General features: G+C 59.9%; 1 protein-coding gene across 7 annotated transcripts in view; it reads left to right on the forward strand.

Annotated features, from left to right (window-relative positions):
• Nucleotides 1-3,162: 3,162 nt before the first annotated feature.
• Nucleotides 3,163-14,778, forward strand: part of DNM2 (dynamin 2) — a 31,849-nt gene continuing 20,233 nt past the window's right edge. For 4 of the 7 annotated variants that reach the window (XM_075738199.1, XM_075738201.1, XM_075738204.1 and 1 more), the window contains exons 1-7: nt 3,163-3,507; nt 10,475-10,548; nt 12,756-12,905; nt 13,159-13,362; nt 13,679-13,777; nt 14,017-14,177; nt 14,286-14,428. In XM_075738199.1, the coding sequence (XP_075594314.1) occupies nt 3,347-3,507; nt 10,475-10,548; nt 12,756-12,905; nt 13,159-13,362; nt 13,679-13,777; nt 14,017-14,177; nt 14,286-14,428 (992 nt within the window). In that variant the 5' untranslated portion in view covers nt 3,163-3,346. The remainder of the gene's footprint in view (nt 3,508-10,474; nt 10,549-12,755; nt 12,906-13,158; nt 13,363-13,678; nt 13,778-14,016; nt 14,178-14,285; nt 14,429-14,778) is intronic. The other 3 variants (XM_075738200.1, XM_075738202.1, XM_075738205.1) reach the window with 1 other exon arrangement.

The following is a 14,778-nucleotide window of genomic DNA, read 5'->3' on the forward strand; positions in this document are numbered from 1 at the left end:
GTTGGGGCTTCGGTCTCGGCGCTGGGTCTCGGCGGGGCGGGGGGGACCCTTCTCCGGTCCCCGTGTCTTTCGGGAGAGCCCCCCCCCCCCGCTCCCCCATGTCCCCCGGGGAGAGCCCCCTCCTTTCCCCCCCTCCGTGATCCCTGGGAGAGCCCCCTCCTCACCCCTGTGACTCCTGGGGAGAGCCCCCTCCTTTGTCCCCTCGTCCCTTGGGAGAGCCCCCTCCCCTGGTCCCTATGCCCCCCAGGGAGAGCCCCCTCCCCTGCCTCCCTCGTTTTGGGGAGAGCCCCCTCCCCTGGTCCCTATGCCCCACAGGGAGAGCCCCCTCCCCTGCCTCCCTCGTTTTGGGGAGAGCCCCCTCCTCTGGTCCCTAAGCCCCCCAGGGGAAGCCTCCCCCTCCAGCCCCTGCCTCAGTTTCCCCTCACACGACAGCTCGGGCCAGCCCCTCGGGATCCCCCGGGCCAGCTGTACCCGGAACGCCAGGTCAGGACCATCAAATCCCCGAGCAGGGAGAGACCCCCCCTCCCTTCACCCCCTAGCACCCCATTTTCCCCCTGGGGCAGGTCGGTGGAAGGTCTGGCAGGGGTAAGAGCAGCAGCCCGGCCCTCGTGTGTGGGAAGCCACAGTTGGGGAAATATTCCCTGTTTTGACATAAATGTCTTTTTTTTTTTTTTTTTTTTTTAATTGTTTCTCCAGACTCTGCTGTAATCGGCTCCCGGCGCGAGGGAGGTGAGCGTGCCGGCGCGGTGCGTGGGAACCCACCCGTCTAAAGGAGGTAACCTCCCCCGGGGAAGAGCTAACGCTTCCCAAAGCAGATATACGCTTCTCTACCGGGGAGCTTGGTGGAGCGTCTACGACCGCGCTGTTTGGGGGGCCCCCCAGACCGTCCGCTGGGACAGGGGATGCGCCCCGAGCTGGCTCAGGCGTGGCAGGAGCATCCTGTTAGAAATCAGTAAAAAACAAATTAAAAGAGTTTTCAGGAATGATCTGGAAAACCCCCCGGGCTCTGTCCTTCGTGGTGAGGAGTGCGGAACCGTGGTGATGAACTCGTTATAAGGTTAACGAGCTAGATGAGGGAGGGATGCCGAGGGAGGTGGAGGCACGTGGCAGCCGGGGCTGTGATGGAGCCGGATGAATCCTGCCTGGAGCCGTGCCGCCCGGTTCAGCAGAGCCTGGAGCAGCCTGACGTGCCGGGAGCCGATCCCAGCTGCCCCCTCGTCCGCTCTCCCTCCCAAAACCGTGGGGTTTTATCTCAGAAACGACGCTGGGAATCGGGGAATCGACTCGCTGAGTGCAGCAAAGGGTTTAATTATTCTTTCCCAGAGAGGGGAAGAGGAAGGGAAACAGCCGCTGGCAACGGCGGCGGCTCGGTTGAGCCCAGGTTATGGTAACGCCGGCAGGTTTGAATAACCCGGAGCCACGAGCGGGTGATGGGGACACAAATCTGCCCCCTGACCTGCCGCGGTTGTGTCTGGGGGGGCTCACTGGGGACGGAACCCCCAGTTTTGGGGACGAGCTGCTCCTGGCCCTCAGTTCCCCCTTTCCTTGTTCGGGAAGCGGGGCTGGGGACCGGCATTTCTCCGGGGCGTCCTGGTCGCGGCTCAGCCGCATCTGAAACTGGCCGCGTCTCTTCCCAACCAGCCGTGACCGGAGCCGTGACGATCCTTGTCTTCTCCTTCCCTTTTCCCAGCCGGAAGATGGATACGGTGCATCCCGGCCGCACCGAGCTCCCGGATCCGCGGCAGCCGGAGGCACAAGAGCGACCGAACCGGCGGATGGTGGATCGGCTGAGCCCGGAGCTCCGGATGGAGAAATACATCCTGCTGAGCATGGACGGGAAGCTGCTGGGACCGGAGCTGAGCCGGATCCGGAGCGGTAGGGATGCCGGCCGGGACGGTTTCCCCCAGGAAGGGGGGGGGGGGTCCGGCCCCCCAGTTCACCCTCTGGCCCGTGCCGGGAAGCTCGGGGGGCTTTCCCCAGGCTGCTCCACCCCCAAACCCAGGCGCCGCCGCCCTCGGAGGTGCTTTTTGGGTGCCGAGGGACCCCCCGCTCCCCTCCCGGGAGGGGTGGGCCGGGGGCTGACGGCGCCTTCGCCCCCTGCCCACCCCAGAGATGGCCCTGCCGCTGGAGCGCCCGGACGCTGACCTGCCCCAGGACCTGCCCTCCGGCTACCTCTGCCGCCAGCGCCGCTCCCTGCCCTCCTTCCCGCCGGTTCCCGGTCCCCAGACCCCCGCCGAGCTGAGGTAGGCGACGCCGCCGGCGCTGCCCAGCCGTGGGGGTTGCCGGTGCCGGCCTCGCCCCCACACCCCGCCGTCTGTTCCAGGAGCAGCTCGGATGTTCTCTGCGCTGGCCGGTTCCCGGCGGGACTCAGCCGGTTGGTGACCGGCATGCAGACCCCGGTCTTGCCGCGACGCCGGGGCAGCCCGCCGGTACCGGAGACCGGCCGGGGCGGCGTGGGGCGGTGAGGGGAGCCCCCCGGCACGGGACGGGCCTTCGCGCCGGTTGACGCCGCGGTGGCCAGGGTGTGAAATAAAGCTCCCCCCCGCCCCCCCGAGGTGAATGCCGTGGCCGGGCTGTTGGTCTGGGGGTCCCCCGGGGCCGGGGAGGGGTGTCTGGGGGGGCCCGGGGTGTCGGTCCGGTCCCGGGGCCTCGCCTCGGGATCGGCCGTCGGGAGTGCGCGTCTACACGGGGGTCTACGGTCACCGGGCTGTGCCCGGGAAGGGGAGGGAGAAAGCACCCAAGCAGCCAGTCGGCTGGCGGGGATTGTTGATTGATAGTCGACTGGCGAATCGCGAGAGGGTTTTCTCCCTCCGATTCTCCTTTCCGGCTGGGTTGGTCTATTTGGCGGAGTGGCAGGCGCGTTGTCCAATGAGGAGGAGGGCGGGTGGGGAGAGGCAGGTGAACTCGTCGGTCTTTTTCGGGTAGTGATTCGCTAGCTTTCCGGAGCGGCAGCCGTCTCTGCCAATAAAATGGCAGGAGCGAGTCGAGGGGCGGGAGTTTCAGCAGCACCGCCTCAGCTGACAGCCAGTTCCTCCTCCCATTGGCTGATAGGGATGAGCGACGCGGTGGGAGGCCAATGGAACGGTAGAGAAGGGGCGCGGCTTCCTTGTCCCGCCCTCCTTGCTGATTGACGGGCCTCTGCTCCGCTCCGCTCGGCTGGTTCCTGTGATCGACGGTCTAGTCGGCCAATGGCTGCGCGGGCTGAGGGGAGCGGCGGGGTGTGGCCAGTGCCGGATGAGGAGACTGGCAGGGGAAGTTTGGTCGCCGCCGCCGCGGGCCCTGTGAGGAGGAGCCGCCGCCGCCGGGAAAACGGGACCGTGGTTCCCCCCACCACCCCGGCGCCGCCATGGGGAACCGGGGCATGGAGGAGCTGATCCCGCTGGTGAACAAGCTGCAGGACGCGTTCAGCTCCATCGGGCAGAGCTGCCACCTCGACCTGCCGCAGATCGCCGTGGTGGGCGGGCAGAGCGCGGGCAAGAGCTCGGTGCTCGAGAACTTCGTGGGCCGGTGAGTCTCGGGGCGACGGGGAGGGGCGGCCGGCGCGTACGATGAAGGCGGCGCCGTCGCCGCCGCTGCTGCCCGCCCGCCGCTGCGCTACTGGCGTAAGCGCGCTTCGTGAATTCCGCCTGCGTAGGGCGCGGGCGCGGCCTGAGGGGACCCCCCCCCCCCCCCGCCCGCCTTCCGCCGCCGCTACGCAAACTGCGGAGCGCCCCGGCGGCCCGCTCCCCTCGCCCGGCCGTACCCTACGCACTTGGCGTAAGGCGCGGCCCCGGTGGAGCGGGTCACCGGCGTCCCCTTACGCCAGCGGCGCAGGCGGGGGCTCGGGCCGTGGCTGGAGCGCACGAAGTTGGCGTAGGCGGGCTCTGTGAATACGAGAAGGGGGGCTCCCGCTGCGGGGCGGGGGCCAGGCCGGGGATGCGCGGCCATGGCAGGTGCAGACCCGCTGCACCGGGGCCCCGCACCATCCCCGAACAGCGAGACGGCGGCGGTGCCACGGCCGTGGAGGATGCTGCCAGGCAGGTGAGCCTCCCACGGGCTGCCCACCCGCCGCGGAGGCTCGTCCCGGTGCTCATCGGCTTCTCCTGGGACGCCCTGGGAATGCTGCCCGGCAGAGGCGGCTGATGCTGAGCCACCGGGATGCTAAACCAGAGCGCCGGCAAAGCGGGAGCGCGGCCTTTCACCCCTCTCGCTCCCCATCGCCGTCCTCGGCGCGAGGGCGTTTGCTCGCAAAGTCTCACGCCGTAAAGACGCTTCTGTTTCCAGGCTGATAACCTCAGGTCTGCAGTTGTTCCTGCTCCTGTCGGGGACATGCGCCCTCGAGATAGTGCCCAGCTCTCAGCCAGACTCCTCCTGGGAGCTGAAGGGGTGTCGGGGCCTTGCTACGGGGAGGTCAGCGTGGACAGGATAAGGCAAAGCCGCGGGCTTGACGCCCAGCCTGAGGTGCGAAGGGTGGGGAGGAGAACATGTCCACCTCGATAACGGGGGTCCAGAGCTGATTTCACCCCACACGAACGCTGTGGGGTTTAAAAATCTTGCCGGGTGCTTTTGAAATCCACCGTAATTGCAAATAACTTCTGCTTCTGCACTAAAGTGCCGCCGGTGGAATCGCTTCTTCGGCCTGTTCTACCTTTTGCCTCTCTCCCCCTGCCTTTATGTGGATGGCGGCGATTAACGGCTCGGCTCCGGGCTGGTCTTCGTTTCCTTGGGTACTTGCTCAGTCTGTGGGGTAAGGAGCTGTCGTCGCTGGACTTATGCTTTGTTCCCGTCCTCTCCTGCCCCTTGAGCTCAGCTCACGGCGGCTGCTTCTTTCTCCATCTATGAAACGCATCGCACGACGGGGTTCCCATCCCGGCTGGGGTGGATGCTGTAATATTAACAATAGCAGCCTTCCTGTGACGTCATCCCATCCTGACACGGGCCGGCGCGCATCTTCCAGGCACAGACCAGCGACGGCTCTTCCACGGTGCCTATGTGAACCGTGACATGCCCGAAAAAACCAGCCAGGCGGTTTTTCTGATGTTTCAGGCTTTTTTTATTGTGGCGTCATAGTTGCTGCGGTGACGCACTGGCAGTTCCCTTTCTCTGCAGAAAAGCAACATTTGAAAGTGCCGCCCGAGTTCCCTGCCGTCGTGCTTTCTGCCGCTGGATTTTTTTCTTTTTTATCCTCACGCAGGTCGGATTCGTAGCGTGGATTCACGCCCGGGGATGCTTTTTCACCCTGGTGTTGTTAGCGAGGGAGAGGAGGAGTCAGCGGGACCGGCGAAGCTCGAAACGCCCCCCCCAAGCTTCGCTGCCGTTGGGGTTGAAATGGTCGAGTTCCTCCTAAATCGCTGCTGGTGGAAATTTTGGCAGCCTCTAATTATGGTGCTGCTGGAAAACCGGCCCCGGTAATTAAAAATCTTTGTTTCGGAGCATTGAAGTCTTGTCAGAAGGCTTTTAATGAGGGGTTAACGCGCTCCGCAGACAGCTGGGGTCTGCGCAGGAGGGCCGAATCTTGTCTCTGTAACCGGGAACCTTTTGCTCCCGTCCTGTGGCACTAAATTTGTTCTGCAGCTTGTGTTAATAACCGGGTAATTATGCGTGGGGTGGATTCTGCCCTGCCTTGGTGTCAGCGGTCTCCAACCATTGGCTCGGTGGTCGCTGTCGTACCAGCGTGTCGGCATCTCCCGCTCTGTAAACCCTTGTTTTCTCTCCACGCCTATAGAATTATTTGGGAACACGATAATGAGGAATATAGATTAACGTTACGCGCTCTCGTAACAGCTCTGCGTGACGATTTGGGGATTAATATCCCCAAAACGGCTCATCGGTTACCAAGGCTGGGCAGGGACTGTCTGCTTATCTCAGTGCAGCACTCGACGCTGTTGGGGTACCCGGGTGAAGCCTGTCGGGTTTTATCCCGCGCCGGCGGCGTGGAGTGTTTCCCCGGGAGGGATAGCGGGATGCCGACCGGCTGGGGACGAGCGCCGAGGCCTCCAGGCTGTTCCGACCGTCACAATAAACCAGCCGTGCTGCGTGAAGCTTGCTCTAGATTTCAACCTAAATGCATCGAGCGTCCGCCTTTTGAGCATGCAAGCCCTGTTTTATCCGTGAGAGCTTTTCCGCCTGAAGCCGAGGGGCCGCTTCCGAGCGTGCAAATGCACGTCTGTGTAAATGCACGCACGCGGACGGATGTGCCGCTGCTGTTGGGAAGGGAGCTGGGCTTAAAAAACAAGGCGATCTCTGGCTGAGGAACCAAATGTCGCTCTTGGTGTAGCGTCCGGTGGTTTTAGTCTGCAAAACGGGATGGAAACGGCAAAGCTGCCGGTTTATTTGAGTTGGAGACGAATAAACGCCACGGAGGAAATGCGCCCGCGCTTTGGAGCTCGCTCAAATCGCTCGGGCCGCTCCGATTTCCCCTTGCGCCAGGTCTCGCTGTTCCCACACGCTACCGAAGGCTTCCCGAAGGGATGCAGGAGGCCTTCCACGCCAGCTAACCACGTTTCCTTCTGGAAACGGTTGGTTAGAAACGGGCGGCGGGGTTATTTTTGCTGATCTCCCTCCCTTTTGCAGCTGTTTGACCTTTAATCTTGGCTTTTCCGACCCATTAGGAAGGTGCAGAGTCCCCGTAGAAAGCCTGACCTCAGCAGCACTTCGAGCCCGGCGTCTCATCTCCCGTAACGAGCCAGGGTTCTTCGGTGACGTGTCCCGGTCTCCTGTGTGCCACCAAAGCTCGGCTAGCGAGGTGGAGACAGGGGCAGAGGATGTGGACGAGGCGGTTTTGGCTCATCCCCCTGCTTTATCTTGTTTCCCTGTTTCGAGGAGTCACAGGGAAAAGACATTGTTCCCTCATCAGAATAAGTAATTTTGGTTGATGGCGTTAGGGGTGAATGCGAAGGAGCGTTGACGCTCGGATAAGGAGTCAGCGGGAGGTCTGGATCCCTGCCTCTGAATCTCTGCATTAGATGCTGGACTTAAGTTTTATCTGCGGGGAAGGAATCTATCTCGCCGCTGTATCTCTTTCAGCAGGCGTCAAAATAGGTTGGCCTTGCTGGAGGGGGTTTGAAGCCACTCGATTCTCTCATTTGGTGGGGAAAAGCACAAAAGGAAATCTAAAATACTGCATTAAAATGACATTACTAGCTGTATTAAAGGCCGTCCCATTGACGTCCTGATGAAACGTGCATTGACCGATCCCTCTTTGGAGCCCTTGTCGTGTCAGTACAAACGTGCTAAAGGCGCCGAGCCTCCCCCGGCTCCGCTCCGGCTCTCTCAGCGACGCTCCGACAAACGACGGCGTAAAAGCCATTTTCAGAGCCGTACAAAACCCGTCCATTGAGCGCGGCGGTGGCTCGGACCGGGCTGACAATGGAGCTGTTGTGATCCGGGCGGTGGGGAGGCCCTCCCATCGGCAGCGTAGTCGAGGAACCAAACCTCAATGGGGCATTATGAGTCCTTTGGATGGCGTTATCGGTGCTCCCGGCAGCCGTGAATAAAGCCGGGGCTAAGCTGGACGGCCGCTGCGGCAGGGTTTGGGGGATGGAGATGTCCGGACCTTGGTGAGAGATCCTTCACCTGCGTTGGGGATCGTCCCCGTCTGAACGGGCACCGTAAAATGCTTTGGTGACCCCGAAATGGAGGTAAAACCCAGCGTTAGGGCCAAGCATCAACAGCTCTGGCCCAAGGTGTCTCCTTGAGATTTTTAAGCCAGTGCTAATGCTGCGTTTAAGCCTCTCGTAGGGAGAATCGACTTGTTCTTAGGGTTTCTCCGCAAATATTCCTCAGGTGTGTGGTTTAGCTTGTGTGCCTGCGTGGAATTGTCGGCACCGAGTCGGGACGGCGGCTTTGCGGGTGTAAATCACAGCTTTGGTTAAATTGCTCGGGGTGGGTTTTATGGCAGCAATTGTCAGAGAAACGGCAATTTAATTGTGAGGCGTTGCTTCAGAAATGGGAGCGGGGGAAACTGTTTTATCACCGTGCAGAGCTGGCTGAAAACGGAGCTGAAGGAGGGGAATTTGGAGGCGAGCGAGGTGCTCGTTAGTGAAAATGCATCTCGGAGGGATGTCGGGGATGTGGAAGGACCGTCTGTGGGTCTCTTCCCGGGGTATTCGGGATGTCTTTTCCCTGGATTTTGGGGAAGAGCCTCCGCGGAATCGCTGGCAAAGAATCCCCCAAGAGCCTGAAACCGGAGAGGGGCCGGGCAGGGACAGGCAGAGCCGAGCAGGTACGAGGCAGCGCTCACCACTCGGGAACCGGCTCTCACGCGCCTTCGCCATGGGAGATTTGATAGGGATTGGGATGTATTAAATGTACTTCCTCCACCGGTGACCTTTGTCTCTTTGCTCTCTTCGTAAAGCAGAGTTTCCTGATGCCGCACGCAAATGGCAAGCGGAGATAGAGGATTATTCTGAATAATCAAGCGAATGGGAAAATCCGTGTTTAATGTTGTCATCTCAAACACAGGTTTGACCTCACTCCTCGGAGGTTACGTCTCCGAACTGCGTCAGCCCAATTGAGGTCTCGCTTCGTGCCACCTGCCCCGCGTCTCTGAGTCACCTTAATGTTTAAAAAAATAAATGGCAAAGGCTCCGGTTCCCCCCGCTGTGTTTGCAGTCTGTTTTCTCACGAAGGAGACTGTTCCTGCTAACTCCGGCCGCAAAGTAACGTGCGTGGGAGCGGGATGGAGCGTGATAACACCCCACAGTTGTAAAAACACCCACTTGCTGCCGTCCACGGGTGCCAGATGGGGTGACCCAGCACAAGGCCCGGCCCACGCCTGCTGCCGGCTAGGAGTCGCGCCGTCCTCCCCGATGAAGCGTGCTCTTGTTGGGCTTCGCTTCGGGTCGAAAGGCCAGGTCGCTCGGGCCTGACCCCGCGGCGGAGCAAGTTCATGCTCTACAGCCCTGCTCCTTTGAGGTTAGCACGCCTCTCTGGGGGAGCTGGGGGGTTTATATCGTTAACCCACCCAGAGATCGTTAACGTGGCAGGTTGGAGGTGATGCGGGTGGAGCCTGCGAGGCGTGTTCCGTCGCAGGAGATGCCGTGATGCTCTCCCCTCCCGGGGAAGGCGGTGGGAGCGTGAGGAAGGTTTCAGCGTCTCACGGTGTTTATTTCAACAGGAGGAAGCTGCCACCGTTGTCCACATAGCGTAACAGGGCCCGTCATAGTGAAACCGCAGAGCCGTAACCGTGCCGGCTGAGTGAGCAGCACTGAAACAGATCCTGGTGTTCTCGCTGCCGCCAAGCAGACAGCCTCAGACGCTTCCCCTTCCTGTTGGATCCCACCTCCCGTGGCGAGTGCCGCAGGACCCGTCCTCCTGGTTGGGCAGGAAGTGGTTTTTTTTTTAGGGTGATAAAAGTACGTTTCTATTTAGAGGAACCTCGTTCCTGAGGCTGCCTCCACCGCGAGGCTCTGCACGTGGCTCGGGTGTCGCGGTTTGCTCTGAAATCTTCTCTGGGACGTTCGGGTGAAGGTGATGTTCCCAGCATGGATATTGCGGCTGTAATTCACAGCCGTCGGTGGCAGCCGGAGATGCTGACGTGCGGGGTTGGGTACAGCCGAGGCGGGGGGTGTGAATTCCCGGTGGAGCCTCTCCTTGTGACCACGGTGCCTTCGGGTGTGGGTGACAGCGATGGGCACCACCCGCCCGCGATGCCGATCACGTTTCCTCGTGCTCGGTTGATAAGCTGGATATGTTCTCTTGTTAATGGACGCAATAAATCCACTCGGCGCTGCTCCAGCCTCTCCCAAGGAGCTCTTATCGCTCGCATTTCCAAGCAAGCAAAACCGCCGGCACGAAGCTGCTCGGCAAACCCAGTTTCGGGTCCGATTCCCGTCACCCTTGGTCCGGTGGAAGGGAGCTGCGGCCTTTTTCTGGGTGATAATGGCCCCGAACCAAGCCGCCTGTCGGAGCAGCACCGTTTCTGGGCAGAAAAACCCCCAGAAAGGCACCGTGTGCTCGAGCTGCCGCCCCAGGCAGGAGAAACATCCACAGTTCTGCGCCTCGCTTCGCTCTTCGCAGGGGGCTTTTCTGGGAAACGGGGTGAAACCATAAAGGATGTGTGGTGTCAGAGGATAAAGAGAAGGGGGTGGGTTTGTCCCTTCTGTCAAGATGTCTGTCTCTCTTTTTTTTTTTTTCTTTTTTGTTCCCTCTGCCCTCTGAGCCCATCCTTGCAGCTGGGGCTCCCGTCTCTCCCCTTTTCTGCAGGGAGAGATAGCGGAGAGGTGGGAGGATGGCCTTGAGACTGGGACAGGCGCTGGGAAAGCACGTTCCTGTCCTGCCACGGGTGTCTGTGGTCCCAGGAGTGTCTTTTACCCCTCTGCCAGCTCCCGCTGCAGAGCAGGAACCAACTCTGTGTAGGACCAGCTGCATTCGAGCCCCGACACGCCATCCCCCCCGGTGCCCGCTGTTTAGATATCGGGGTGATCAACTCGGTACGGCATTAACTCGCTTCTTTAACCACGTCAGTAAATATCTGTCTTTTAATTCCTTGCAGGGACTTCCTTCCCCGAGGTTCTGGAATTGTCACTCGGCGGCCTCTCATCCTGCAGCTCATCTTCTCCAAGACAGGTACGGTCTGGGCAGGAGAAGCTGCCGTCAGAAGAGGGAGAGGACGGTTGAAGCCCGTGGCTAGCGAACGCGGTTACCTTACAGATAGGAAGTACCGAGATTTGTTGTTTAACGAGCGTACGAATATTTCGGTAGCGGTTCTGGTTCGTTTGAGTGTTCTTTGGACAGGACTTTGACTGCTGGGGAGCCTGTCTGCTCTTGGGGATGAAAGCCACCCTGGAAGGGGCAAATGAGAGAGGAGGTTTCTGTAATTTGGCACTGATGCCGGCGTTTCGGCGTGTGTCTGGTTGAGAGCATGCGCCGGCGGCGTGGATTGCCTTCGGGCTGGTTTTGAACACATGCTGCCCTTGACGCTGCAAAGTCAGGGTCTGTTATGCAGGAGGCTTCTGTAGCAGGTTGTGATGAGCCTTTCTTCCCCAGAATGTGTTAAATCCCCGGTCAGACTGCAGTACGTTAAAAAAAAAAGCGCATCAGCCCTGTTTGGATGCCTGTTTCCCTCATGGTGTCATTATCCTGATGATAAGGGGGACTTTGTCTGCACGCAAGCATTTAAAATACTGGTGGTCGCTATTAAAAGCGTGCGCAGCAGCTTCCCCAGCACCCCGTGACTCAGTTCCGCTTTGTACAGAGGGGTTGTGAAATTGCCTTCTGCCCCGGTTCACCTGCCTCCGCACGCAGCGAGGAACGCCGAGGAGCTGGACGCGGCACGAGCACGGCTCGTTTTCCTGACCAGCCGCCCTTTGTAAACATCAAAAAAAAAAAACCAACCAACCAACATGGGTTTGGGTCAGTCCTGGCAGAGCTGCGCTCCGCAGGCTCCTTTCGCCTTTATTCAGGTGACCTGTTTGTGGTTTCTGGTACCCAGAACACCTCAGGGAGTTGCAAAATGTCAGTGGCCTTCGGATGATAAGGTGTCACCAGGCGCTGGAGCCGGTAGGAGTGGAATGGCGAGGGAAGGGCTGGTATTTCCCCTCACCCCACCCAGGGTAGTTGGAGGGAGGAAGTGAGTTGCACCATCCTTCTCCCCCGGGGCAAATCGTGGCCCCAAATCTATTAGAATCCCTTTCCGAGGAGCTGTTGCAAGGAGCCAGGTTGTTGTTATCCCGCTGTCTCTCTTCCCGCTCCCCTCGAAGCTTCTCCTGCACAAACAGGTTGCAAAACCCTTTCGGAAAATCTCGGACGCCTGAAGGTGACTGTGCAGAGGCCCAGATAAAGCAGCCGCTTTTCTGTTCCCGGGTGTCTTCCCCCACGGAGGAGCCGGGGCTGAGTTAATATTTCTCTCCTGGCACGCTTCCTTGGGCTTGGAGGGGAGAAACGGAGTTGCCGGGCTTGGAGTCGGGCCCCTCCCCGGACTGTAGCTTGGCTGGGGCAGCGGAGTGATAAATCTAGAGAGAGAATGAGTAAATAAAAGAGAGCTCATGGCGCAGGTGGAGGGAAGCTGCGGTTCCCCCTTGGCAGGGGAAGCACCACCAGTCTTTTCTCGCCAGACTGCACGAAGACGATGTCCCGGGTCTCCAGCGCCGGCGTGCCTCCCCGCAGCCGGCTGCGGCCCTTTTGCCAGCCCGAGGGGGATTGCTGCCCTGCCTCCCAGGCGCACCAGAGCATCTTGGCAGCTGAAGACTCGGAGCTTTCTTCAGCGTTAGGAGTCTGGGCAATAAAACGTTTAAAAGCAATCGGCGGGGGCTGAGAGGCCGACAGGCCTGGGTGAAAACAAACACGGCCATTCTGATGTTGAGGTTCGTTAGCTGGAGCCAGCGTCGGCTGCCTGCCAGCATCTCACCCAAGGGCAGTTTCTTTTTTGGCAAAGGGAAGCGTAACTCCCAAGTTCACATCAAAGCAGCTGCTGCCAGCGCAGAGGCAGCAGGCAGAGTGTCGGCACGCTCAGCCTGAGCCGGCTGGCTGCCATCCTCCCCGGTTTCCCTCCTCGGCCAGAGGAGGCGGCCAGGCCGAGTTTATTTGGGGCTGCTGCCAGTCAGGAGGCTGAAAACAGTCAGGTTAATCCCCGGGCAGGTCCCCGGTGCCTCTGCGGCGCACTGATTCTGCGTGGCTGCTCGGTGTCGCGCCAAAGCACGTGGCTGATTCCGTTTTGCAACGTAAAGGTGTCTCTAAACCAGTTGAGTCTTGGTGTGTGTCCTGTGCTGGGCTCCAGATGGCCAAATTTTCTTTTTCTTTTTTAATTTTTTAAATTTTCTTTTAATCTCTTCCAGAATATGCTGAGTTTTTGCACTGCAAATCCAAAAAGTTCACGGATTTTGATGAGGTGCGGCAGGAGATCGAAGCAGAAACCGACAGGGTGACGGGAACGAACAAAGGCATCTCTCCCGTCCCCATCAACCTCCGTGTCTATTCGCCGCACGGTCAGTGAGCTGTTTCTCTGTCCCGGGGGTCTCTGTGTTAAAACACCGCGAAAGGAGGAAAGCCGGTTTAGCCCAAAGTGTGTCCTGAAAGCAAACGCTGGCTGCTACGTGTGTCCGGCTGGTTTTATGGCCGGCCTGGGGGGGCGGTGGGGGCTGCCTGGGTCACCCCCTGAGCAAGAGATCCAGCTGCAGGACCGACAGGTCCCAACGCCAGGCCCTCGACCCTGAACTTGAGCGCTTTCTGTCCTTTCAGTGTTGAACCTGACTCTGATCGACCTCCCGGGTATCACCAAAGTGCCGGTGGGGGACCAACCACAGGACATCGAGTACCAGATCAAAGAGATGATCCTGCAGTTCATCAGCAGGGAGAGCAGCTTGATCCTCGCCGTCACGCCGGCAAACATGGATCTGGCCAACTCGGACGCACTCAAGATGGCAAAAGAAGTTGATCCTCAAGGTAAGATGGACTCATCTCCTCCTCCAGCCCAGGGGTGGAGGAATAAAGCCCTCCGCGGCCGTTGCGGCAGAGTCTCGGCAGTCGGTTCCCCGGTTTGGGTACCAGAGGGGCTTCTCATCCCTCCTCCTCCTCTTGCAGCGGACTCTCCGTCCTCTGACAGTTGAGGAAGGGCCAGCGGTTCCACTCCTCACTGGCGAGCGCGTGTTTGCTTTGGTTACGTGCCCGCGTGCCTCCTTTCGCTGTGTTCTGTGAAGTGAGATTGATCGATCGCTCGTTAGTGAGATTAATCGATTGCTCGTTTGTGTGGCCGCTTCAGGCTTGCGGACCATTGGAGTCATCACCAAGCTGGATCTGATGGATGAAGGCACGGATGCCAGGGATGTGCTGGAGAACAAACTGCTTCCTTTACGAAGAGGTATAACGAACCGCGAAGGCTTTGCGTCGCCCCGTATCCTTCATCTCTTGTGTGGACAAAGTGGCGTTGCCAAACGAGTCGAAGGGCGGCTCCTGGTGCTCGCCGGTGTCTGCCGGGGAGCCCGGGCCCTTTGCTCCGGGAGAAGCGGCTGCGGATGGCGATAACGGAGCCGCACGGCCCTGCTCGGACGCCTTTCAGCCGAGTCTGTCCGTAGCAAGATCCAACGTGTCCTCTTGCAGGCTACATCGGCGTCGTTAACCGAAGCCAGAAGGACATCGATGGTAAGAAGGACATCAGGGCAGCGCTGGCAGCCGAACGGAAGTTCTTCCTTTCTCACCCAGCTTACCGGCACATGGCCGACCGGATGGGCACCCCGCATTTACAGAAAGTCCTTAACCAGGTAGGCTTGGTTCCCTTCCCAAGTGTTTTTCGGTGCTGATGTTTATCTCTGGCGGGAAAGGGATGTTCCTGCGGCCGGTCTGTCTCAGTTATCTCGATTCCTTTGCAGCAACTGACCAACCACATCCGGGAGACGCTGCCGTCGCTGCGCAGCAAACTTCAGAGTCAGCTGCTCTCCCTGGAGAAGGAGGTCGAGGAGTACAAGAACTTCCGCCCTGATGATCCCACGCGAAAAACCAAAGCTTTGTTACAGTGAGTTTCTCTCGCTCGGCGCTGCGTTCCCGGTGCCTCACCTGCCGGAGGAAATTCATCTCTCCCAGCCAGAAACGTTTCTGGCGCAGAAGTAAATTTACTCCGCTCTTCATGCGAGGCTCGTTTGTCTCGGCCGGTGACTTCTTCCAAGGAAGAGCCCAGAATAGCCCCGTCCTTGGGAGCGAGTGGTGCTGCCGGATGGCACCTGCCAACTCCGACGGTGCTAAGCTGGCACCTAGGAGAGATTCCGTGCCCTCCAGCGCTGGTCTGGCAAGCTGTGGGGGGGGACAAGGAAATCCGCTCCCAGAAACGCCCGCTGAGCATCTGTGCAGGCGAGAATTGGCGTCTCG

This window comes from Balearica regulorum, chromosome 30 (genome assembly GCF_011004875.1).
Source record: "Balearica regulorum gibbericeps isolate bBalReg1 chromosome 30, bBalReg1.pri, whole genome shotgun sequence".
NCBI lineage: Eukaryota > Metazoa > Chordata > Aves > Gruiformes > Gruidae > Balearica > Balearica regulorum.